Raw genomic sequence first — 26,080 nt, forward strand, 5'->3', positions numbered from 1 at the left:
ATTCAAATAATTTCTTCCATCCATCACAGCATGGATTTCGCAAGGGGTTCTCCTGCGAAACACAACTAGCCATTTTTCTACATGATATTCACGCCAACCTTGATACTAACCAACAAACTGACTCCATTTTCCTAGATTTCGCTAAGGCATTCGACAAAGTACCTCATCAACGCTTGCTTCTTAAACTCTCCCAGCTGAACCTACATCCGAACATAATTGCATGGATTAAAGCTTTCCTCACGCATCGCTCTCAGTCCGTCGTCATTAATAACCAACTTTCTAACCCGCTTCCTGTAACCTCTGGCGTCCCACAGGGTTCTGTTCTCGGTCCTTTGTTATTCCTCATATACATTAATGATTTACCCCAGCATGTCTCTTGTCACATCCGCTTGTTCGCCGATGATTGCGTCATTTATCGCTCAGTGACTAACCATTCTGACCAAGAATCCCTTCAGGCAGACCTGCGCCATGTGCAAGACTGGTGCTCCCAGTGGATGATGATGCTCAACTCTAACAAATGCAAGTGCATGTCCTTTCACCGCCGTCGAAATCCTCTTGTTTTCAAATACACAGTCTGCAATAACCCAGTTGACCTCGTCCAGTCATATAAATACTTAGGAGTCACCATTTCTAATTATTTATCTTGGCGTTTGCACGTGACTAACCTGATATCATCTGCTAATAAAACACTAGGTTTCTTAAAACGTCACCTACGGGAAGCCCCACAACAGGTAAGACTACAAGCGTACATCTCATTCGTTAGAACTAAACTTGAATACGCATCACCCATCTGGAGCCCTCATCAAGAATATTTAACACACGCTATCGAAGCTGTTCAAAACAGGGCTATCAGATTCATTCACTCCTCATACTCGTACGACGTGAGCATATCATCCCTCAAATCTCAGTCAGGTCTAGCTAATCTTTCTAGTCGCCGTCGCATAGCCAGTCTTGTCCTGTTTCACAAGTTCTTTTATTCACCACTAAAACAAGAACCATACATTTGCGCACTTCCACAACGCAGGTCCCATCGCATCGGTCATTCTCTTCAAGTTTTGCGTCCACGTGGCCGTACCACTGTTTTTGCCAACTCATTTTTTTCTCGTGCAGCAGCTGACTGGAACGGCCTTCCCCATGATATTGCTGCCATAACATGTTCATCATCATTTTCAAGCACTGTTGATTCCTGCATTTTGTAAACCCCACCCCTTATGTAACACCCTGGAAAAGGGTCTTTAAAGGGATACTGAAAGGTTTCCCAAAAAAATTGAGTGAAGAGATGCACTTTACAGTTTCCCACCCTCGGAATTCGAGTTTCTCATCGAAATTAGGCAGAGGAAAGCGTAAACCTATTTTATTTTGGCGAAAAGTGCAGCAGCAGCCTCGGGCCAGCTCGCGCGCCTCGTTGCCGCCTGTGATTGGTTGGGCGCCTCGTGACGTGAACACTGGCGTTGGCTCGGTGAGCCCTAGTGAGCCCGGCTCGGTCGCCGCCGATGTAGTACATGAAGCGCGTCGCGCGGTGGTTCGGGCTGTTGGTTTGGTGCTTATATCACAATGGAACACATCGAAGATTACCAGGAGGATCTTGGCGTCATCCCCTACATGTACGAACCAATCGCAAAGAGCAAACCGCTCCAAGGAAGCAACGATGCTGGCGCAAGCGGTGCTTTTGGCTTGAACGAAAGCGAAGTGTCAGCATCTCCACGTGTTGGAAATGTCTTTTAGTAAGCATACTTTTCTAGCCAAACTTCATTCAGAGATACAATAAATTAATTTTGAAGCGAGCAAATGTTGTATAGCACTGCTCCACGAAATTTTCCTAATGCAATGTAAGCGGGATGCGATGGTCGGCACTGTTGTCTTGCCGCTTGTCGGTGCTGCCGCAAATCTGCTTGTAATCTACACAGACCACTGACATGCTCAAGAAGTTATCAGGCTCTTTTTGCACGCAAATTTTATGCTGGCATCGCTTCACGGTCGCTCCGTGCCGGCTCAGTTCATAACACACGCGTAAAACAGAAGTTCGCGGCGCTTTGCGGCAGAACTCGTCGAGGTGACAAACGTGCGCCTTCTGTTCTGCGTGCCAAGATGGTATCTGGCAGTAAATTAAAATCCTTGTTTAGGCGAGTTGCTTCATACTGCAAGCCCTTGTAGGAATATCTCCATCCGTTTGCGGCCGCCTTTATCGTGCTGTTCTCAGATCAAGCGACAAGTGATTTTTTTCACTAACTCGATGGCCTCGGGCTGCAACCGAGCAGGCCGAATCGCAAGGCTGGCTGTAGCACACGTGGCGCACAATTATATATTATTATTAATGTATGAAGGCATGCTGCACTCGGCAATTTTTTACGACTACATGTGTTATTATAAATGTATTCCTGGCAGAACACGTTACTGGTATTGGCTGCATTAGAACTTGAACAGACTTGTCAGCACTTTTACAAAAGTTCAGTGCAGGGTCCTCAGCAGCATCTGCCAGTGGCATTCGACTTGTTGCACAGTCCTGATTTGTATTGCTGTTTGGTGTGCATTCTTGACTGTCTGGTGTGCAGCCTCCAGGTGTGATGTCATTTTCCATGCACTCTTGATTTGCGCTATCGTCTGGTGTGCAGCCTTTGTCTTGCAGCAGTTCGGCAAGAACCTGAAAGGCATAAGCCATATGATGTTATTGTTGCAAACAGAACAAAAGTGTGCTTCAGTATGAGTAAAATCTTCTGGTTTATTTCATAAACAAATTTGATGATTGGCGAGCTCCGTGCAAAGTGAGGTCATTTATTGTATACCAGGTGTTTCTTTAGAAGGTCCAAAATTTATTTTTAAAAATGGGTAACTAACCATGTATTAATTTTATCCCTGGGGCTATATTGGGGGACACGGAAGACACCAGTAATAGGCAGAAGGCTTCCATTAGCTCAATAAACTGCATATCTTAATTAAATTTTTATTTTCATATTATGTTGTATTTGCAGATTTGGAGCACCTCCGGCAAATACTATAGCCAAGCAAAAATTATCTCTTTAAAAACTTACACCCTGGCAGGCAACTTCACGCGCTAACACAGCGCCAGCGGGCGCGTCCGACGTAGGTAACTAAAAAAAAAAGTGTACGCTTTGGGGCCGGACTGCAAGCGCCATGACTGCGCACATTGGGCGCTGACGAGGCGGCTATCAGCCAGGCCTCAGGCGAAACCAAATTGAAAACGAACCGCCGCGCGCCCGTATACCAGAAACATCTGCAAAGAGTTTTCTCGGCGCTCCGAGCACGAAGAAAAATGTGCCGCGTATTACTCCCTATGTTCTCGCCACTGAGGGCTGCGCATGAGTCCTAGAATATCTGAGCTCCAACATAATTGAGTAAAGAGGCTGCATATAACGTCTTTTCACATGCTCGTATACCGAACGAAGTTCTCTGCTCACGCGCGGTGCGCAGTCTCCGGTTGTGAGGCGCACTTCGCGTCGCTCCAGCTCTTGGAGTATTAGTAGCAGTTTAAGATTTTTATTCAGCCAAAAAATTTAGGGCCGAGCTCTGATATCAGTAATGCTGTACGAGATGCATGATGCATGCCTGCAAGCATAAAAGCTAAGCACTTATTTTGTAAGCTGCAGTTTGCTGCCGTCCTGACGTTCTCATTCCAGCGCCGTTCATCTCACTACTACCGAAAGTCTTGCATCCACGAAATAACGTGCCATACACAGAACACCGGTTCGCGCAGTCAAATTCTCATAGAGTTAATACACAAATTCTTACCTCGAGCTTCCTCCTTTTCGCGAAAGCTGGCCTCGATGGCGGTGACGAGCTCCTGTGCGCGAAGACAGACTGTATTGCGCCGGGTTTCAGTCGAGCTGACTTTGTTGACAGGCCCAATGAACGCATTATCGACAGGCTCTGGTTATAGTCTTCATCACGAAAGTGGTCAGAGCGTAGTCTTTGAGGGCTTGAAATCCCTTCGCTTCACAGCAGCGACCCACCTCGCGGAAAGCTTCTTATTTTGGGGGAAATAATGAAAGACCACATCGCCGCGGCCGCTGGTGTTAGTGCAGCCGAAGGCTGCGCAGAACGCCGGCATGAAGGTTCACCGCTTCACTCGATGCTGCACACGTTTCTGTACGTCACCACAAACATAAAAACGCACAAATAAAGAAACACACGGCAGCTCGAAGCAGCTTATGATGGCACGCACGCAGAAACAAGCACGGTCGCGGAGGCTGCGAGGCGACGGAACACCAACGTTTACGTCACCACCCCACGGTTTCCGGTTTCGGCTCGCATCGTCAGTGTCATCAGCAGCGCTCGGCAGACGGCGGGGGGCGGAGCTACCGCGCAATTTTAAACGGCGATTACGTCGCTCCTAAGTGATTAATCTGCAAAAAAATTTCACCCGTATGATTTTTAAGGTTCCCACATCCATACGTGAGCATCTTAATGAATTCGAAAATCTCTTCAGCTTCCCTTTAAGGAAAATAAAGTGAAGTGAAGTGAAGTAGAGCACAATACGCAGCCAAAGGGTGGTTGCCAGGAGAACCACATGGAGGGTCGTTACCTGGGAAGGAGTACGGTATAGTGAGAGCGGAGGAACGTAGCACGGTCCAGCACCGGCAGATGCAGTAAAATGCGTCGCCTGAGGAAAGGGTCATTGGTGGCGCCGCGCTTCTAGGGCGGCAGACTGGAGAGGAGAGCTAGTCGAAAAACGAGTATATGTGGAAAGCTTCAAAGAGCTCTATCTATGAAATCTCTAAGATATGGCAGTTTCATTCGATATAAAAAAATTTAGCAGCTTCACTCAAAGAACGATGCAGTTCACAATGCCCGCAACTCTTCGTTTTAGGCCAAGGTTAAAGCAGTAGAAAGCTGTCTTGTAGACTAGTTTCGTTCGACTCGGATTCCAAGTGCACACTTCATCAGTGCACGTCGATATGTGACGCTTTAGCAGCGTCTAACTTATGACTTAGAAATATTCAGTGCTTAAGCAGAGAAACCGGGCTGCAATCCTACTCCTCTCTTCGAGGCACTGAACTCCTAAACAGCAGAATTGTGAAATAACCTAGCCGTAACAAGGATATTTCAGTGCCCTAGCTGTATAGCAAGTTCACTAAATAAGTCTCTTTCTGTTTGGCTTTGGTTTTCTCTTTCTGTTTGGCTTAAGCCTTGATGCGGGTCTCGATTGCTCTATACAAGTTCATTTTCTTGTTATCACAGGAACGCAGCCATTCATTTTGAGCGCGTATATTCGATGCCTCACCAGCACATCGTCTCCTTCATCGTGGGCATCTTCGAAGCATACCTTTTCACGCACAAAGAGCTGTGGTCACAATGCAAGGTAAGCTTTTACAACGTGGTTGCGGAGCCGCTGCACGCAAACCAGAACCATGATCCCTTTTTGAAAAAAGAACTGGAATGATGTATGTTCATTCGACCTTGAAGAAATGTTTGAGACATCGGTAAACGTTACATTTTTCAATTCATTTATTCTTCTTTAATCACTCTTACGCGCTGAGCACCTGGATGGAAGATTCTATCTACATTGACCTCGCCTTATGTTGTTGTGGGCGGTGATGTACGGACAAAAGACGTCGAAACACTCAAGAGGCAGTGACCACTTGCGACAGCAGTAGGAGTCCTCTTCATTTCTTAAATAACGGATGGTCAAGTAATTAGGCGCCACGTGGCTCGCCCCAGATACAGAAAGCTTCTCCTCATTAGTTCAAGAAAACATTCACCATTTTGTCGGGCACTGTTGCAATCCCTATTGGTCATGCATGCATCGATTCTCCGTTCCAACGACTGGGAGAAATTTGACGAAGAGGAGAGCGATAAGAACGATGGACAGGTCTTCTTTGCATATATGGAGAACAGACAGACACACAGGTTATTAACTTTACGAATTGAGTGGGAGGAGTGGAGCCCCTCATAATGCAGCAGGTCAACTCCGCCGGATGGCCAAGAGCTGATACGCCTCGGCGACCCAGTCGGCCCGTTCGACGAGCCGATCCTGAAGGCCGGGCTTCAAGCTGCGCAGCACGGTCACCCACTTCTCCTCGGTAGTGGTTAGGAGGGAAGGGGGTGATAGAGAAGGCCCACATGATGTGGGATAGGGAAGCGCGATCACCACAGAATCTGCATCTAGGAGAGTAGAGCATGGGGTAGATGTAGGAGAGAACTACGGGATTTGGGAAGACGTGCGTTTGGAGCTGGCGCCAGGAGATTTCGTCCGTGCGAGATAGGGACCTGTCGGCCGGTTGGAAAAGGCGGCGGTAAAGTCGGTAACATTCGGTCAGCTCGTGACAGATGGCCAACCGGTCCCTCGCTGGCCTCGCTCCGTGATGGGGATAGGGGCTGTGCCTCACCCGGATAATAATGCTCCGGGCGTGTGAGTGGGTCGCCTCGTTCCCTGGGAGGGAGGAGTGTTCAGGGGTCCAGATCAGCTGGATGGCGTGGGTAAGGGGATTTAGATTGTAATAGGCGGAGAGTGATGGGAGAGAAATTATCATTATCCTTGGAAAATTATCCTTCCAGAATGTGGTGGCAGCAGCGAAAACCGGGCGGATAGTTACCGAGACCATATTCACATGTAAAGGGAGGTCTCATAGAAAGATCGCAGTCTACAGGTTCATTTTTGACTGTCAGGTCAACAACTGCAAAACGTTTCACAATTTCCTCTGCCTTGCGCTTCGTGTTTTATAACCACGCTCATTTCGCTCGGCAGTTGTCATTAGTTGTCATGTTGGCAGCTGGCAGTTGTCATGTGTTACAGTCATGTCACTAACAGACAGTACTACTTTTACTTTACGACGTTATGACGTCACTATCGTTACTACTAACGTTACTAAAGCTTTATCGTCCCCTGTCGCAGCGCTGTTTTTGTAGTGAAAAAATATCCTCAACTAGCTATACTCTCCGTTTTACTGCAGCCTGCACAATGATCACTGTTCATTGTTACGAAAGATACAGACGGGTTTTAGAAAAACAAAAGGGTTTTTTTCTGTAGGTACCGGATTTGCTTCGGTAGGTACTTATCTACAGTGACGCTCCAGGTAGTGTAGCAGTGGTTGCCAGAACTAGCGCACGCGGCACATTAAGAAAGCCAGGCATTCCTGATGTCAGCATTACCGGGCGATGCTCTTTGCGCCCTAATGCAAGCTATGTGCCCACACGCCAAAGATAAGCTGGTTCTAACGAGAACATTCAGGGTTCCAGTCAATTTCAGATCCCTTTAAACCTTCAGTTCATTACATGAGATTCAGGGAAGTTTTCCCCATAACAAAGATGACGCCCTAGCAAGGCGTACATGTAGGGTTTCTTGCGCAAAAAATGGTGACACGAGTCGCGAGTTTGTCAGCACTTTTTCATACACTTCCACCAATACGCTGCTCATCGCCCATACTGTCGGACAAGCAATGTACTTCAGCTAGAAAGCCGCTGGCTTTACAAATATACATTCGGTGCGTAACCATTACCGTCATTCATGGAACGCACTGCATCTTATTAATAAAATTTCCTGAAGGCTGGAAAATGAGGGGTTTGTAAATAGTCGAGCGTTCGTCGTCAGTCTTGCGTCTCCGTCGCGTGCCACGTCATTAGCTGTCGGTGTGCATGTGAGCGTATAGTTTACCTTACTGCGTCGCATTTCAGTCGGCGTATGAATGAGAAGAGTACGTGCCCGATGTAAGTGAGAAAGCAGGGACAAACCTTTCCACGAGAGGTCTTCTGTTATCATTGTGTTACATTTTTGGGCTGTTTGTGCTGTCTCATGGAGTCAGTGGAAAACCCTCTGTGTAGAGAGGTGGGTTCGAGTCAGTTCTTTTGCAACGTAAACGCTAACAAGGAATCAGTGAAGCGCACTTCATTACTGCAGTTGCGCGTACTGTGGTTGTGCGAATTCTGTGTGCGTCCTCACCAGCTATAAATTAACAGAAGCTCCTATTCACGCAGAGCCGTCAGAAATAGCTGTTGCTCCGGCGAGCTCCAAAATCGCCGGCAATAAGTTTAGATTAAAAACAAAAGGCGCCTGCGATTAAATCATTGTCACAACGTTGTTATGTGAGCCAGCGGATAGATGCCAGATATATGTTCCAGTTCACTAAACTAAAGGGAATGTGTGTCCGGATATAAACAAAAAACCAATAGTGCCGATTCTTACAAGCCTTCTCATAGTTTGCGGTCAGTATCCTCAGGAATATTAGCAATGATCAGTCTGTTAGACGCCAACGCCTCTTTTGAGAGAGTGTCTCAATTTTCACTGTACGCGCACATGTCGTTTCTTCGGGGATATCTCATTGTGCGGCTAAAGCACGGCAAGTGGTGCACCTGTGACATGCCGAAGAATTTTGCGAGACCTTCTGCTTGCGCTAGCGGCAACTGAAAGCATATGATCACGTGAAATGAAGAGTAATTATTCTTCACGGGTTACTACATAATTGTTAGCGATTATTGGTGTTTAAACCTGTAAGGTTCTCTGTACAATGTGTTAATTTTTTTTTTCATTATTTAGTAATACTGCAGGCCAATACTTTTGGCTCAGGCATGAGAGGCTTTTCAGCAAACAAAAAAGAAAGCACAGATAGCATAAATAATGCGACTTGAAATGAACATAATGCACAAAAATAAGGACCGATCACACTTCGGCATCGCTGAAGTTTAGAAAAATAATTCCAAAAACATCAATGGGAAGTGGCTTCCACACGCTCACCATTCGAGGGGAAAAAAACCGGGCTTGTAAGAGTTTGTTCTGGCGTAAATTGTGGCAAGCAAGTATTCAAGAATGTGTCGGGTTCTCCTCACAGTCGGCCGACATACGCAAGTGGGTAAAGTCATATTATTCTTTTCCTGAAAGAGTATTGAGCCGGAGTAAAATGCGACTAATTTTCCTGTGCGTTTCTAATGTCTGCTTTATGCTATGTAGGTAACATTAATTAGGACAGGGAATCTTCACTGGCATATTTTTCGTAAATAAATCTCACAGCTTTTCTTTACGCACACTAGAGTTCCAAAGCATCCATTTTATTACGCTGGTCCCAGACTTCAGAAGCATATTCTAACTTACGTCGCACTATTGCACTGTAGGCTATTATTTGAGTTTTTACAGGCAAGTGTAAGAAGCTACAGATTGCGAATTTGTAGCTTTTTCTGGGAGTGTGCAAAAGGCAGTAGTGATTTCTTTGCTGTCTGTTGGTAAATATTGTAACAAAAGTTATCTGACGGACAGAAAAAGCGGTTTTGTATTCGTTCGATTTATCTGATTCTTCGGTGGGATACACGTCATAGAAATGCAGTAATAAATTTTGTATTTTGGAAGATAAGATTTCAGCCACAGAACTCTTCTAAAATACCATTTTGTCCGAAAGCGCTCAATTTTCTGCGCTCTGTACCGAGCGCTGCTTCCCATCAGCCTTTGATTTTGTCGCTGGAGCTAACCAGGGTGCACGAATGGCGGCAGACACGACACGTCGCGATATTTGCTTTCGCAGATGCCTGTAGTGCGGCTCTGGATCCTGGCCGTCGGGATAACCACGTTCTTATGCCTGTTCCCCTACGCGTTCGACTCGGGTGCGATCGCGTACGACCCCACGGTCGCTGCCCTCTATGCCTCCTTGTATCCTCTGCTCTGGAGTGTCTCGGTAGCCTGGATGCTCCATTCTTGCATCACAGGAATGGCAGGTATGTGGCGCAATGACTGCTCGTAGTTTGTAACGTAAACGCTCCGAGTGCCAAGAGCACTGGGTTAGTAGCTTGGGCCGGTTTATGAAGCATACGATATTTAGAAATGCACAGCGTGACATAAACTACGCACTGCATGTTTCTTGATCTCTTTCGACATTTCTGTCACTCTGTGCTGATTTAAACCAAACACATCTAAGCGGGGCTCAACGGTTTCAGTATGCACCTCATGTGCAGGAGGCGCAGGGTTCGATCCCCAGTGACCCCGGTTACCCATGGGTTTTCCAATGGGTACAAGCTTTCCTCTGACTTAGTGCTCCTCTAGAGAGGAATGCTTGGGAGGATGCGCCTTTGACCCCACCTCGAACAGACCAAAAGCGCCACGTTGCCCTAGCGCAATTCAAATAAAATCATAATCATCATAAATTTTGGAACTCTATAGGATTGGGCCCGTATTCCAAAAACCTACGCGAGCTTGACTCGTGACTGCTAGTGCCTTGGCTACCGTCTCAATAAACTCTCATGGGCAGCCAGTGCATGTCGCCTGCAGATTATGAACTCAACCGAACACAAGATAGCCCGGCCCCTGAAGCTCGGCCACAGGTCGCTGATCGTTCGACTGGAGCTATTTTAGCCTCGGGTAGCCGCTGCTTTCAGAAAGACAAAGGGGAAGGCAAGTCTCTGGAAGGAACTTCAATGCAGCTTTTGGTGATATGCCCACTTTTCTCAAATTCTACGTATATTAGCGGTAAAAGCGTTAATGGCAGCGCACGTCCAGAGTGTCTCAGCTAACATCAGTCAAGTGTGCGGCAAAACAAACTGGTACAAGTCGCGGCAATGAAAAGCTAAACCATTGCCTGAGGAAAGTACAGGCATTTTTTACTCCTGTTAACTTAAATAAATTAAAATACGTAATGAGCTCTTAGACGGCTTAATGTACGAGGTATTTTTTCTTTTATGCAGTTTTGGGCTTCTATGACGTCACAGTGCATTAAAAAGGTTTGCTCTTTAAAGAGTAAAACAGCTATAAATGCGTTATTCGTCCTGTGACCTTCCGTGTCTGTGTTTCCATGTAATTTTAAAGTGCCTGCTCCTGAAAATAAACATTTTTTTAAGCCCTCGTCTCATGACACTAGGGACGCGCTTTACATTCATTTGGCTTGTTTCATGATTTATATTATTACTGACTTTGACTCGTTTGCCGCGCTGTGTTAGTACACAAGATCCAAGCAATACTTTATTGTCCTTCATTGTGGGTTGCATTATTCTGTGAATAAATAATTAAATCCAGTGGCATTATGACTGCTGTTTTGCCAATCCTGGAAGCATGCAGATACCTGTGAAAGTGGACCGCGAATTTTTCAAGCTATTTTTCAGTACAATGAGAGCAGGTGCTTCCCAAAAGTTCCCACATTAGAGTAATTCTTTTTGAGAACCCAGATTGCACTAAGCTACATTAAATGGCCCCTTATTTTCGAGGTTCAGTATTTGGAGCAGGAATCTCCATCATTATGTTCTTTTCTCACATTCCGGTCCTTCAGGGTTGGTGAAAAGCTTCCTCAGCCTGGGAGTCTTCACCGCACTTGGGAAGATGGCCTTCGCCCTTTACCTTGTCCACCCATACGTGCTGCTCGCCAAGTTGCTCACGCAGAGACAGTTCCGAAGCCTGGACCAGTGGTCAATGGTGAGGCACATACATGTCTCGAGATTTTATTTCGTTCAGTTTCTTAGCCTGGGTGTAAATACTGATGCACTAAAAGAACACTGGCAGGTAATAAATCTGCATATCGGACTTTATACGACTTGTAATTCACAGTAACACCGTGACTGAAAAACGTGCACTTAAAATACTGGGCGTTCAATACTAATCCATAACAAGCTTAAATATGTTAATTGCGCGCACAAAGAAACCATGGCTTTAGTAAATAGTGGAACTGAGTAGCCGCCGTAGTGGATCAGTGGTTATGGCGCCCAGCGGCTGACCCGAAAGACGCAGGTTCTATCTCAACCGCGGCGGTCGAATTTCGATAGAGGCGAAATTCTAGAGGCTCGTGTACTGTGCTATGCCAATGCACGTTCAAGAACTGCAGGGGGTCGAAATTTCCGGAGCCCTTCACTACGGCGTCCCTCATAGCCTGAGTCACTTTGGGATGCTAAACCCCCATAAACCATGAACGCGTGAGCATACTATAATTTCAGCTTCTTACTGGTGAGATAAAAAAAAAGTTGTAAGGTGAACGATCAATATTGATGATGTTAAAAAGAACTAGACATAGTGCAGATGCAAACGCACTCGAAAGCACGTGAACTGTGAGGATGATTTATACTCCTCCACACATCATCCGACCCACGGATCGTTCGGAATCGAAAGGCAAGCGGTGCGTTCCTTCACGCGAAGGATTGGCTGGTAGCCACAAACAAAGGGTGGATGAATGGATAAAGGCTAGCAAAAAAATTCGAATCACATCGAACGCAACGGAACCTGTTCGCAACGGAACCTCTTTTGGGCATTTCTGCTCGCTAACAAAGCAGCAACATTAAGAAGCGGCTTTGCAACGAAACGTCGCAAAAAATATCATCGTAGTAGAATTTCGCACAATTCGCTGCCGCTGGAGGGAGAACTAGAGTTGACCACAACACATCAGGGCCTAATGTTCGAAGATTTTTGCATGTGAAAGCGGTCCGTCACAAAATCACGCGCGTGCACCCGGGTATGGCGGCGGTTCAACACACGTTAGCAAGAAAATAAAATAAAAAAACTCGAAACAGCCCGTTTCGAACAGCTTTGAGAGTTTGGCCCGTGTTTGTTGAGGCTCGGCATCGCTTGTTGGATGGGGGTTCGGGGTCGCTACTAGCTTGACAGGACCGCAGTCTAGTCGACGCCCGTTCCCACCACCAGGACAGGCGTGCCGTAGAACGAAGGAGTTCAGTGATGGGAGTAAGATTACGAGTGGGTTTATTTACATTACTTTACATCATAAGAGCAAACGGGAGGGTCCCTCGACCACACTCAATACCGAGTTATATAGGCCTCTCATTCCCTAAAGTCTCTAGGTTGAGGATCGCCTCGCCCAGGAGGGAGTGGCCCGAACGTTCACTTTCGCGCCCAATCTCACACGTCCTCTTACTTGTGGACACGCCCCCGTCACGTGTTTGAGCTTAAGGATGAGTAGAATGCCAACGAAGTCGCGTGGCTGCAGTAGGTCAGCACGTGTTGCCGAAACCTATGCTTCATAATACTCGACCCATCAGGCAGGCACGCAGGAGAGGAAACACAGGAAACAAGGCCTTTCTCTCCAGACTTGGTAGCGGCAGATGGGGAAGATAACGTCGCCTGCTCACTGCAGTGACTCTCTGCACTTGAGGCGACACCGGAAATTGGGCGTTTTTGAGTCCAAACTTCAGCCCGTCGTTCTTTTGGGTCCAAGACAGCCGCACTCCGACGCAGCAAAGCCCTTTGATTGAAGCGATCCTCTCCTCGTGGTCCACTTTGGCAGGCCTTAAAGCCATCATCGTCGAGTAGACAGGTGATACTCGGAGCCACACAGGATAAGTATGTGTGCTGGCTGTTTCCAAGCGAGGCCTGCTGACGCCGTTCTCAGCAAGCTGCCCTTTCAATGCCAGGAAATTCTGTGACGCGAATTAAGTGCAGGCCTCATTTTGTGAACTGCATGTCTTACGCTACTATACACATGCCAGTGACAATTAATAAATGTATTTCCCATATTTCCAGGAAATCCCTCGGTGGGCAGTTGGATATAAGGTGGAAAATATGTATCAACTTAGCCGTGTATTGATCGAGTTCCAAGCACCGTCGATTGAACACATTAAAAGCAAAATGTACAAATGCATACCTGTGTGCTGTGCGTGGTCAGTGCGCGTTGAAGAATCACAGGTGGTCGAAATAAATTCGGGGCCGTCCACTACGGTGACCCTCATATTCCATGTGATGCTTCGGGACATTAAAGCGCACAAGACAGCTCAGTGCCTGGCTGAGTACCAACCTATACAGCTTTATAGTGTAGTATCAATCTCGATACTACACATATAAGTCCTTCTGCGTTTGGGTTCAAACTGGAAGAACAATCCTTGCTTTCTTTTTGAGGCTTAACGTGATCTAAAATCCATACCATGAGCAGCTACCAAACACTCGCAAGCACGTTCAGCGCATTGTCTTCGTCTTACTGTCGGTCAAGGACACCCTTTTTGTCAATTAGCAACGCCGGAAATATAACTTAAACAATTCCTCCCGTAAGTCATAGCGCCCTTGACAATAACGCCACTCTCATTCCGACATTATTTCCAAACACAATGTGTCGCTCTAATGCATGCAAAGTGCATCACTGGAATGCAATGCAAAATGCTCTGAAATCAAGCCTACCATGAAACTGCCTTTCTGCTGCTCTTAACATGTTGCTGAAAGTGCCTCTTCGCCTCACAGCTTACAGATGCTGCCGGACTCTTCTCCGTGAGCTTGGTCTTCGCTTTTGCCTTTTACATCTTCTGTGAATGCCCCGTCATCAATCTCAACAAGATTGTAGCGGACGCCTTCCTGCAACGCAAGAAGTGCGACAAGAAAAGCGGACTGCCTACAGCGACTGCTCATGCGAACAGCATGGAAATGTCAGGGTGTAATGCCTAGGGTTTTATAGATACCTCCACGACTTGAGCGCGGCTCTGCCTCGTCAAAAATCGATTGCAGTGTTTTGGTTTCGAAGCTGCCACGGTCAAGGGTGAAATACTTTTCATACCATGTCACTTCTTATCCGAGTTTATGCCACACGAATTCTGCTCAATCGCTGCTGGAAACCTTATGAGCCTTACTTTTCTTATGTAATGCAAGACTCCCGTCTTTAAACATTGTCTCCTGTTCAAAACAACAAAAGGTGTCACAAGAAGCGTTCCTGAACTGCGTTACGAAGTAAATTACTCACAAGCAGACAGAACGAACGAAGAAGCCAGATCAGGACAAAGCTCTCTTTCAAATAAAACGTTTCGCATAAATTTTGCTACTATGACGAGCGAAAGGATCAAGATACGAGATGTGAATAAAGACGAACCTGCACCGTCGGTAGCACCTCATGGCAGTGAGAAAGTACAACGCAGCACAACGTTTTCAAAGGTAATTGATAAGTTTCACACAGACAAAAGTGGGATAAAACATACTGCAGTCCCGGTGGGGCTATAGCAGGAGTGTAGAATACAATACTGTGCAAGAACACAAAAAAAACAAATAAATATAAACATCGACTTGTACCCCAAGAAACACTGTGGCTAGCACCTATTCTTCGTGAAGACTTTCCCGAGTTTCAAGTCCACAACATGAACTGGTCTGCCATCCACAACGAACTATCGTGAGCAAAGGTAAGAGACGTTCTGGCCCAACACCCTCTAGAGAATTAAGAGGGTGTTGATCTGACCCTAGCGCGTGACGAATCATGCCTCATTATGCCGCACTGCATTCGGGCGCCATCTCACGAAGCATTCATGGTGTCGACACCGTCGACGAACGTCCCTCTAAAAGAGGCCGCAAGCATTCCCAATCTTCATACTGCGTCTCCGTCGTCTCCCAGCTGCTAGAACTCTCCCTGCTGAAAACCATCCTGGTGAGTCTGGCTGCCCGAGGGTTGCCCGAAACCACCAACCCGAATAAAATTAACGCTTTCTGAGCAGGCAGATGCGGATAATTAATGAAATCCAACAGGTGGTTACATTCTGAATGCCGAGAATAAGCAGCAACCGGCTACGCAAGGAGAAAAGAACTTTTGAGTGGAATTTTGAGTGGGATTTGAAGCCACACTGGTTCGAAGTCAGTAGCCTGCTTGTGTGAAGCCTAACAACAAAGGGCCACCGGCGTTTTTTTTTTAACAGCATTGTGCTAATTACTTCAGTGAAAAGAGTATGAGCAATTACTAAAAAACGAGGAAACGACACGAAGCCAGTCTAACATCAGAATACACATCACCACTACACACTAGAATTGAGGGTAGGGTGAGCAGGAGATCAAAACGAGATAGCAGTCCATTTTCCTGTCAGTTAGGGCATGGACGTTTCTAAGATAATCGATCATTTGGCTAAAGGTGTAATGTTGACGCCATGCTGCGGACGGTCCGTCGAACGATTATTTGTATGACTAAGCCGCCTTTATGTGCTCATCAGAGGCGTCAAAGCTGCAACCGGTGCATGGGGTTGAATAATTCGAGAGCCAGCGCTTTCAGAGCCTGGAATGCGACGAGGGTTTGACGTCGAAGCAGTGAAGCGCTGGACTGCGTGGCAGCGGCCGCACTGGCTGCTAGAAGGGGGCGGGGCAGAACGAGTCTCTGAGGCTGAAGGAGGAAAGCGGACGAACGCCGCCCTAAAGATCCGGCCGGGACAGATTCAAACCGTGTGGAGACAACATATACAATGCGTTACAGGGAAGACTATGTAATTTTTAAAAATAGGCTTCCGGAGGTAAAATTGTTTTGCTAGCGCGAAGTGATCAGGGGCCGTAGCGGGCGCTGTAAAATAAGTTCCGAGTGCTATTCAGGGGAATCACTAACTAAAATTTATTCACTCTTAAGTTATTGCAGTTAGTGGTCTGTTTGTAATTAGGAAATTGTAGAGGACCATCAGTCAACCCGATAACCATCATTAGATTTACGAAAATATAATTGCGAGCAGAACTACACCGCTCAGATTGACCGCTCTCCAAATGCGCGCAACGCGCTCCATGCGGCAGCTGAGCGCCGCGAAGTCACGCCCCCGTGTTGACGTCACTCACAGCTGGACACGTCACAGGCACGCCGCGCTTTTTCTACGGCTCGAACGGAAAGTGGCTCGCTCTGGCCGCCGTCTGCGTGCAGCCTTCTCGCCCGCCAAATGTGACTTGTCATAACGCGAGCACAGCGCGCGCGGCCATGACTTCCGAAAAAATAAGCGAGAAATGTGTTGTCCAGAAACCCGCAATATCTAATTCTTTGGGAGCGTACGTATTAGCAACGGCTGTTTTATCCTTTCCGCCGTTGAATATAGCTGCAGCTGCGTATGGTCATTTTTCGACGGCTGAGTCGACATGGTTATGTTTGAAACAGAAAGGCGCAAATCGGACGAGGACAAAAAAGGAACGTGAAGCAACAGGAGAAGCGCGAACTGCCAACTGTAGATTCAAGTTCTTTTTTGGTCCTCGTCCCATTTGCGAATTTCTGTTTCAAACATGGCTACGAACCATCTAGCCCAAACCAAAGTACTTCTGGACATGGTTATTAATGCGGAAGGACTGCTTGGCTATGTTGACAATTTCGTGTCCGCAAAACGTGTCGGCAGCGCTTTCTCCGTCCGTGTGAGATGGTTTATGGGGGTTTAAAGTCCCAAAGCGGCTCAGGCTATGAGAGGCGCCGTAGTGAAGGGCTCCGCAAATTTCGACAACCTGGGGTTCTTTAACGTGCACTGACATCGCACAGCACACGGGCCTCTAGAATTTCGCCTCCATCAAAATTCAGCCGCCGTGGCCGGGATCGAACCCGCGTCTTTCGGGTCAGCAGCCGAGCGCCGTAACCACTGAGCCATCGCGGCGGGGCAAAACGGAGACACGATGGGAGTCGAACACCCCACCTCCTGAAGCCGAAACGGGCGCCCCTACGCCACGACTGCGGTCGTCCGTCCGAGAGTTAAGCGAGAAAGGATGGTTGTGTGTGTTAGAGGACGATGTGAGGATGATGAACGTCAAAATTTGGTCGATGTGGAGTAATCAGTCAATAAAATTAGAAGGAAAAATTTCACTTAGACGTCAAAATAGTATCGGAAGTCGATATAGTGCGAGGACGTGAAAACAGTACTAGACGTCAAAATTGCGAGAAAAAAACGCAACCATGCGACAGAGAATGAGAAAATGTCGTTGTACGCCAGAGTTTATTGATCTGGTGTAATTAATTAATTCATTCATTAGAAGCCAAACGGTCATTTAGATGTCAAAATAGCCCCGGACGAGCCTATAGTGCGAGGACGTGAAAATAGCGGTAGGCGTAAAAATTGAAAGAAGTAAAAAGAGAGGCAAACAGTCAAAAGAGAGGAGAAGAGGCAAAAAGAGAGGCAAACAGTCTAAAGTGAAGCAAAGAGAGGCGACGAGTGTGAAGGAGGCATCAATGTTTTCGCATTCTCCCAATGCGGGTCGCCGCAGTGATATCTAACGTTTTTGAATACGTGAACGCGGATGGAAACCTCACTTTAGCCGCACGTCTGTATACTGCACCACTCCCCGGTCGTCGCGTACCATCACTTCCTTCGTTCAACACGGTGTTCAACCGTTTTCGCACCACCGGAGCGGTGCATCCTCAAAGAAGTAGACGGAACCTTGTCCTGAGCGAAGATTTTGAGACCGGCGTCTTGGCCCGTGTTAACTGGAAGCCACAGGCGAGCGTGAGATAAGTCGCTGATGCATGCAAAAGCAGTGTTGCTTCAGTTTGGAGAGTGTTGTCTAAGCATCAGTTATACCCTTATCACCTATCTCTACATCAGGGACTCACGGACAGCGACTTACAGCGGAGGATGGACTTCTGCAGTTGGTGCCACACTCAGTGTGACCAAGATGAAAATTTTCTAAATAATGTGCTTTGAAACAACAAGGCGCCCTTGAGATAGAGATGCCGGAGTTAATTTACACAGCGAGCACTACTGGTCAATAGGAAACCCATACTGGCTAAGAGAACACAGGCACCAGTGGCAATTTTCTGTAAATGTGTGGTGTGGAATTTTGCGCGGCCGCATCCTTGGGCCATACCTTGTTGAAGGAAACATGACACCCAAGCGTTACACAGACTGCATTCTAAAGATTGTGGTTGCGGACTTCGTATCGGAACTTCCACTAAGCGTTGTGCGTTCGTGGTACCAACACGATGGAGTGCCACCACATTCGTCTTCTCGGGCTGTGCGTTCTGTTGACGTGAAGTTTCCTTCGCAATGGGCGCGGCAGATGGACGCGGCGGGCCCATCCATGGCCACCGAGGTCAGCAGATTTGACCCCATTGGACTTTTTTCTTCGGGGACGTGTAAAAAATTGGCAGTGGTTTAGCTCTGGTTAAACCTGGAGGATTGCGAAAGAAACGAGGAGAGAGCAGACAGGCGATGGCGAGCGCGCGGCAGCGGCGGCGGCCCCGGCCCGCTAGCTATGCGCCACTACTGCGCATGCGCAACTGGCGAGCGCGGCGGCGGCACCTCTGAGTCTCCCGCGCAGCGACGGCGGCGGCGCGCCAGCTGTGCGCCGTGTGACGTGACTGCTCCTCACGCATGCGCAGTATGGCCTTGCCTCAGCTCCGCGAAATGGCTCGGCGACTCGCGTAGTGTTGCTTTCACAACAAAAGTGAAGTGTATCAAACAGCTCCAACAAGCCTCCAGGATCTCAAGGGCAGAATCATCGCAGCGCTGGCCAACGTCCCAAAGTACATGATTATGCGTTCTTTGCGTCCAGCGGAAGATCGCGCGCAGTTATGTATTCGCATGCAAGGCGACCATTTTGAGCATTTTCTCTGAGCGCCTTAGCGTTCCTACAGAAATGAATGTTTCATGACTGCGACCACAGTGTATGTTTGGCTGTTTTGCGAAATCGATACCTAGATTCTGGTGCGCAGAAGCCGTAAAAAGCGTTTCAAAAGCCACCTCGGCGGTATCACAAAGCAAAACTATTTCACAACGGGCAATACATTCGCGGGATCGCATGTCGCGGCCGCACTCGGCGCTCTGATGACAAGTTACATTTGGGCGGGCGAAGAGGCTCTAACGGATGATGAACACGACGCCGCTAGCCACTGTTCGGGCCTAAGATAAAGCGCGGCGTGCGTGTGACGTGTCCAACTGTGAGTGACGTCAACACGGGGGCGTGACTTTGCGGCGCTCAGCTGCCGCACGGAGCCCGTTGCGCGCGCCTGGAGAGCGGAGTCCGGACGCTTAGTTTTGCGCGCAGTTATATTTTCGTAAATCTGACGACTGACACATGGTTTACTGATAATCCTCTACAATTTCCTGATTACAAACAGACACCTAACTGCAATAACTAAAAAGTTAATTTACAAGTTTCAGTTAATTTTTTCTCTACATAGCAATTGAAACCCATTTTATAGCGCCCGCTACGGTCCCTGATCACGTCACTGAAAAAAAAATTTTTACCTCAAAAAGCCAATCTTTAAAAATTACTTGAGGACAGAGCCTCAATCGCGGTGTCTACATCGTTCAGTTGACCCGAAGCAAACTGCAGACGCTCGATAAGAACCTCCAGATCCTCGGCGTTCGGAGCGGTAGACTTCAGCAAGGCTTCCACCTCACCAACCAGACCCGTCGCTTGAGTTCGCAGGGCCTTCCCCTTTTCCTTCGAGTTCTCCATGCCTTTCAAGAAGTCGATCATGGTGCTCCGTTGATGTTGCAGATTCGTTCCCGAGTTTCGGTCCCAGAAATTATTGTAGTAACGGAGTGATGCGATTGACGTTATCAATTACTCACCGCACACACTCTTTTCCTCAAACACGGCATCAACCATTTATTCCATGGAAGAGAAAGGCGGCACGCTACATCACCGACCATAACAAGTTAAAAACTACTACTAACCCTGTCTCCCTGCCCCTCCACGGCCGTCCCGGTCCTTCCCTTTCTCCTTCCTCTGCGTGGAAGGAAGGCCCCACTTTCCAGAGGGAGATTACAATCCCCTCCGAGGTCGTCATGCCGGGAGGTCCGGCGCGTCCGGCACCCGCTTGTCTCAGGGTAAAGGGGTAATGCCTGGTGCGGCTATAACCTCACGGAGGGCAGAACGGCGTGTCAAAAATGCCCACCCTTCACGCATCATAGTATACAGTCAACCTTGCAGGTCAGTTTGATGCATTTAGACCTGCCGAGGCGCTGTACACGGATTATTTAAATGCTGTCGATCACCGGCTTGATTAACATGGGCATGTAGGCGTCACAGATGGCGATGTCGACGTTTTAAATCACGCCAGCTGTAGTGGCCGCACGCTCATGTTGTCGAGTTTGGTGATGGCTGCCAAACTTTCTAGCGCGCTCCGCTCCTTGACATAAACAGCAATCGTGTTCTTATAGGGGTTTATACTCGCGTCTTTTATCCCTCGCGGTACAAAGCTTTCCAGACACACAGAGGCGGCTTGCCGGTTCAGGTTGTCGGATGGTTCCTTTGGCACAAACAAGACGGTTTGCATCGGGACACTTCGCTCCCTGATGACCGTTGACGGGCTTGATAAGGACGACTCGGCTTGTCTGCGCAGTCTGCGCCTGGCCTTCTTGCTAACGACCGGTACGGGCCCGTCGTCGGTCGAGGAGTCATCACTTGGCGCCGAGTACACCACAGTGTCCTGACTTCTTGAGTCACTCAGGTGGTAGAGGCGCAAGTTCAGAGACGCAAGAAGTTGCTCTGTATCAGAACGCTGCCTTCACGACTCTGCAGTTTATTTATTTATTTATTTATTTATTTATTTATTTATTTATTTATTTATTTATTTATTTATTTATTTATTTATTTTGGATATTTTCCGGCCCGAAGGCATTACAGAAAGGACTGGTAAGGTACATAAAATGAACAGAGCATGTTATAGACTATTATTTACAAAACGGCAGAAAATACAGTAGTCTTGAAATTGCAGATGTCAGAAATGGCAGCGATGGAGGGAGGAAGGTCGTTCCATTCTGCGCTCGTTTTGGGAATAAATGAATCATGACACATTTTTGTTCTGGACAATGGAACAGCAACTTTAAACATGTGGTCAGAACGGGACGATATGTATGATGGGCGAGCAAAAAGATGATCCTTTAATACAGGGCTGTGATGATACATTCTATGGAAAAGACAGAGTCGAAAACATTTACGGCGTGTAGAAAGGTCTGGCAGGGTAAGGATGCTTTTCATGGAAGTAATGCTGGCGTGACGGGAATAGTTAGATAAGATGAAACGTGCTGCGCGATTTTGAATGGATTCAAGTATGTTTATTAATGTGATTTTAGTGGGATCCAATACTGCGAAAGCATATTCTAGCTTCGGCCGCACTAATGTTTTGTAAAGTGTTAGTTTTATTGGCAGAGGCGCAGCAGAGAAATTTCAACGTAAGTATCCAAGAACCCGGTTAGCGTTATTAGTGACATACTCGACGTGCATATGCCATGATAGGTTACGTGAAATAGGAACACCTAGGTATCTGTACGACTTGACGGATTCAAGGGAAGTGTCGCGAAGAAAGTAAGTGCGCGTGTTGTCAGTGATGTTAGTGTGACGCGATACATGCATTGTTTTACATTTGCTAGCATTTAGTTGCATGCACCATTTATCGCACCAGTTAGATATGCTTGTAAGACCTTCTTGAAGCTTAATAGAGTCAGTGTGGTCAGTTATTGTGCGATAAATGACGCAATCATCAGCGAAAAGCCTGATAGATGAATGGGAAATGCATTTAAGAAGGTCATTAATGTAGATAAAGAAGAGAAGAGGTCCCAGTACCGATCCTTGGGGTACGCCCGATGTTACAGAAATGTGAGAAGATGAGCAGTCGTTAGCAGAAACGTACTGAGTTCGATTTGACAGGAAGCTTTTAGTCCAGTTTAGTACATTTGGATCAATGTTAAGCATGCTAAGTTTAAAAATTAGGAGATTGTGTGAAACAGTATTGAAAGCTTTCGCAAAGTCCAAAAACACGCTGTCAACATCGAAGCTCATGTCAGCATGGGTAAATAGGCCATTAATAAAACATATAAGTTGTGTTTCGCATGAGAACGTCTTTCTAAAACCGTGTTGTTCAGCCGCAAAGAAGGAATTAGACTCAACGAAAGTGATGAGATGCGAATATATAACATGCTCCAAAAGGTTTCATGGAATACTTGTGAGTGATATAGGACGGTAGTTATTGGGGGAATGGGTGTTACCTGATTTAGGGACCGGAACAACCTTGCCAACCCTCCAATCGCTTGGGAGTACTGAGGAACCTAGAGAGAGAAAAAAGCATCGAAAGCATAATGGACGAATACGGTTGAGTAATTTTGAGCATTTTACAATTGATTGAATCTTCACCCGATGAAGAAGATATTTTCGTGTTATCAATCAACTTTGCTATGCCAGCCCAGTCTATAGTAATGAAATTCATTGGCAAGTAAGAGCAATTAGGTACAGACGGAAGAGTAGTAGGAGCACTTTTGAGGAAAACGGAACAAAATACATCATTTAAAACGGAACAGCACTGGTTCGGAGGGATCAGGACATTGTCAGAACGGGCTGGTTGGATTACTTTGCTTTCTTTGCCTCCAACAATATTCCAAAGTTTGCGTAGATTAGATTGTAGAAGTGATGGGAGGGGTTATGAAAAAAAAAATTGTATTTTTGACTGCGATAGCGTATTCTGCGTGAATGTGATGATATGCAGCCCAGCGTTCAGGAAGATTTGTTGCTTTGACGCGACGAAAAATACGCTTCTTTTGGTTACGCAGGCGGCGTAGGGTTCCAGTAAACCACGGTGAGGCAGAATGCGAAACAACCTTTCTTTTAGGCACATGGCGCTCTATTAGTGTAAGCAGTTTGTGTTTCTACAATAACCAGTTCTCTTCAACGGTACGTTTGGAAAAATTTAGTGTGTACTCAGTAATGAATGACTCTAGTTCAGCTGTGATGGATGTGGTATCGGCGGCATCGTAATCACATATAGTCTCAACGAATTTCGGAGAACGAACTTTTTTCTTAATTGTGAAGTGGAGAAGCGAGTGGTCACTGACCCCTTTAATGCACGTTAGAGTAGAGACCAAATCAGGGGCTGTGGTAAAAAAGAGGTCTAAAGTGTTAGAGGAACTGCTGGTAGTGCGTGTGGGTTCATGAATCAGCCGTGTTAGATTGAAATCAGCGCAGAGGTCTAAAAAATGGACGCATTCGGAGGATGGCTGCTTAAGAGAGGGAACACCAGTTTTCCACACTGTATAAGGTTTGCAGTATTAAATAAATAAAGAAAGACAGAAAGGAGGAAAAAGAAAGAAGAAGAAAGAAAAAGAACGAAAAGGAAGGAAAAGAGAGGAAAAGAAAGAAAAAGAAAAAGAAAGGAAAAGAAAAAAGGAAGGAAAAAGGAAAAAAGGAGAAAAGAAAGAAAGAGAGAAAGAAAGAAAGAAAGAAGGAAAGAAAGGAAGAAAGAAAGGAAGAAAAAAAGAAAGAAAGAAAGAAAGAAAGGAAAAAAAGAAAGAAAGAAAGAAGGAAAGAAAGAAAGAAAGAAAGAAAGAAAGAAAGAAAGAAAGAAAGAAAGAAAGAAAGAAAGAAAGAAAGAAAGAAAGAAAGAAAGAAAGAAAGAAAGAAAGAAAGATTGGCAGAGGCTCAGCTTGGTTAAGCCCGGAAATTGCGAAAGCAACTTCATCTGTTTCTTCAGCCCGCCGTCGTTTCCTAGCTTGAGCGAATCCAATCTAATCCAATCCAATCCAATGCAATCCAATCAAATCTAATACAATCCAATGTAATGTAATGTAATCTAATGTGATGTAATTTAATGTAATGTAACCCACTGCAATGCAATCCACTCCATTAAAATCAAATGCAATCCAATCCAATACAATGCAATCCACTCCAATTCAATGGAATCCAATGCAATGGAATCCAATGCAATCCAATCCAATGCAATACAACACAATCCACTGCAATGAAATACACTCCAATCCAATCCAATATAATCTAATGTAATGTAATGGGATCTAATTGAATGTAATGCAATCCACTCCGATGCAATCCACTCCAATCCAATGCACTCCAATCCAATCCAACGCAATCCAATCCAATCCAATCGAATTCAATCCAATGCAGTCCAATGCAATCCACTCCGATCCAATCCACTGCAATTCAATGCAATCCAATCCAATGTAATGTAATGTAATTTAATACAATGTAATGCAATCAAGGTGAAATGAAGGTCAATGGTGGTCACCGCCGCGGCACGATGGTGGTCACCGGCCGCGGCACGGCAAAGGCGTGAAAGTGCAAGTAGTATTGCTTTCGCAATAAAAGAAAGAAAGAAAGGAAGAAAGGAAGAAAGAAAGAAGGAAAGGAAGAAAGAAATATAGAAAGAAAGAAAGAAAGAAAGAAAGAAAGAAAGAAAGAAAGAAAGAAAGAAAGAAAGAAAGAAAGAAAGAAAGAAAGAAAGAAAGAAAGAAAGAAAGAAAGAACGTAAGGAAGAAAGGAAGAAATTGAAATCACCTAATAAGAACAAATGCGATTTTGGGTATCGGACAATTAATTTGTTAAGGACATCATGAAGATCAGTGCAGAAAGTAGCTGGTGAGGATGGGGACTTATAACACGCACAAAAGATAAGGTCGCCTGTTGGCAAAGCTACATGAGTGCAAACTATTTCTAACGGTGAATCAATGGGTATAGCGAAGGAATTGATAACAGAGTTCGTGGCAATGAGTACGCCTCCACCTGCACGGAAATCGCGATCGAATCTGTAAAAGTTATGTTTTTTCACAGTCTAATATTTCACTATTTTATTTTTGCTGAGAGCCACGTTTCAGTAAGCACAACTATATCAGCTGAGCATGCGTCGATATGAGATGACAGCGATGGGCGTTTGTTGGCTATACTTCGAACATTCGTGAAAAGAAGCGACATGCAGTTTTTTTCCCTTTGAACTTGAGATAGTTATGCTGAATCTGAATTTAATGAGGGTGAAACCGGTGGTGTGTCTCCTGCTTTGGGTTGAGTCGCGCTCCTTGCTGGTCCGATCTTGCATACTTCGTCTGTGGTTGCTCTATACACGTAGTACTTATTACCTATGTTTAGTTTGCTATGTCGCAAAGAATATGACTGACCGCTAGCTTTTCCAAAGTCATTTAGTGCTTTCCTCGATCGACGAGTAGCTTTGCAAAAATATTCGCCGATTGACACACATTCTCTTTTAAACTTTGACTTTTGGGAAAGTATGTAGTCTCTCATTTTGAAAGACGCAAACTTGGCAATAACAGGCCGTGTCTTGCCGACATTAAATGTGCATAATCTATGGTCTCTATGAATTGCGACTTTCGACGAATTCATGTTGAGGCACTTAGAAAGAAAGTGATGTATCTGGGCTTCTGATTGTACCCACGTCTCTATGTTGTCCGAGATTCCACAGAAAATCAAGTTAGATGCAGCAGGGAATCCGATGCAGATGTAGACGCGAGACACGTGTCAGATGGTGAAAGCCATGAGCCGAGAACAGCAAAGTGCACAAGAAAGCAGAAAGTATTTCTTAGCAGCAACCGCATGGTAGCTGCTCTCCGGTGCCTACTCATTTTTTTCGGTAATTTTTGTCCGCTCCCTTTTTGTCACGGCGATGGAAGCGGAGGTACCTGGGTCGCCTTTGGAACCCGGTGAGTCGCAGTGGCCCCCCAGAGAAAGTCATTCTCGGGACTAACTGCAGAGGGCTAACTGTTGGCCCCCCGGGAATTGGAACAGTTAGTT

At 46.2% G+C, this 26,080-nt stretch overlaps 1 protein-coding gene across 1 annotated transcript in view; it reads left to right on the forward strand.

The window, feature by feature from the left end:
* Positions 1 to 14,296, forward strand: part of LOC149353811 (nose resistant to fluoxetine protein 6-like) — a 58,448-nt gene extending 44,152 nt beyond the window's left edge. The window contains exons 12-15 of the mRNA XM_089575866.1: positions 5,197 to 5,317; positions 9,465 to 9,654; positions 11,196 to 11,338; positions 14,096 to 14,296. Coding sequence (XP_089431992.1) covers positions 5,197 to 5,317; positions 9,465 to 9,654; positions 11,196 to 11,338; positions 14,096 to 14,296 — 655 coding nt within the window. The remainder of the gene's footprint in view (positions 1 to 5,196; positions 5,318 to 9,464; positions 9,655 to 11,195; positions 11,339 to 14,095) is intronic.
* Positions 14,297 to 26,080: the final 11,784 nt, after the last annotated feature.

This window comes from Amblyomma mixtum, chromosome 3 (genome assembly GCF_055824585.1).
Source record: "Amblyomma mixtum isolate Tamu chromosome 3, ASM5582458v1, whole genome shotgun sequence".
Classification (NCBI taxonomy): domain Eukaryota; kingdom Metazoa; phylum Arthropoda; class Arachnida; order Ixodida; family Ixodidae; genus Amblyomma; species Amblyomma mixtum.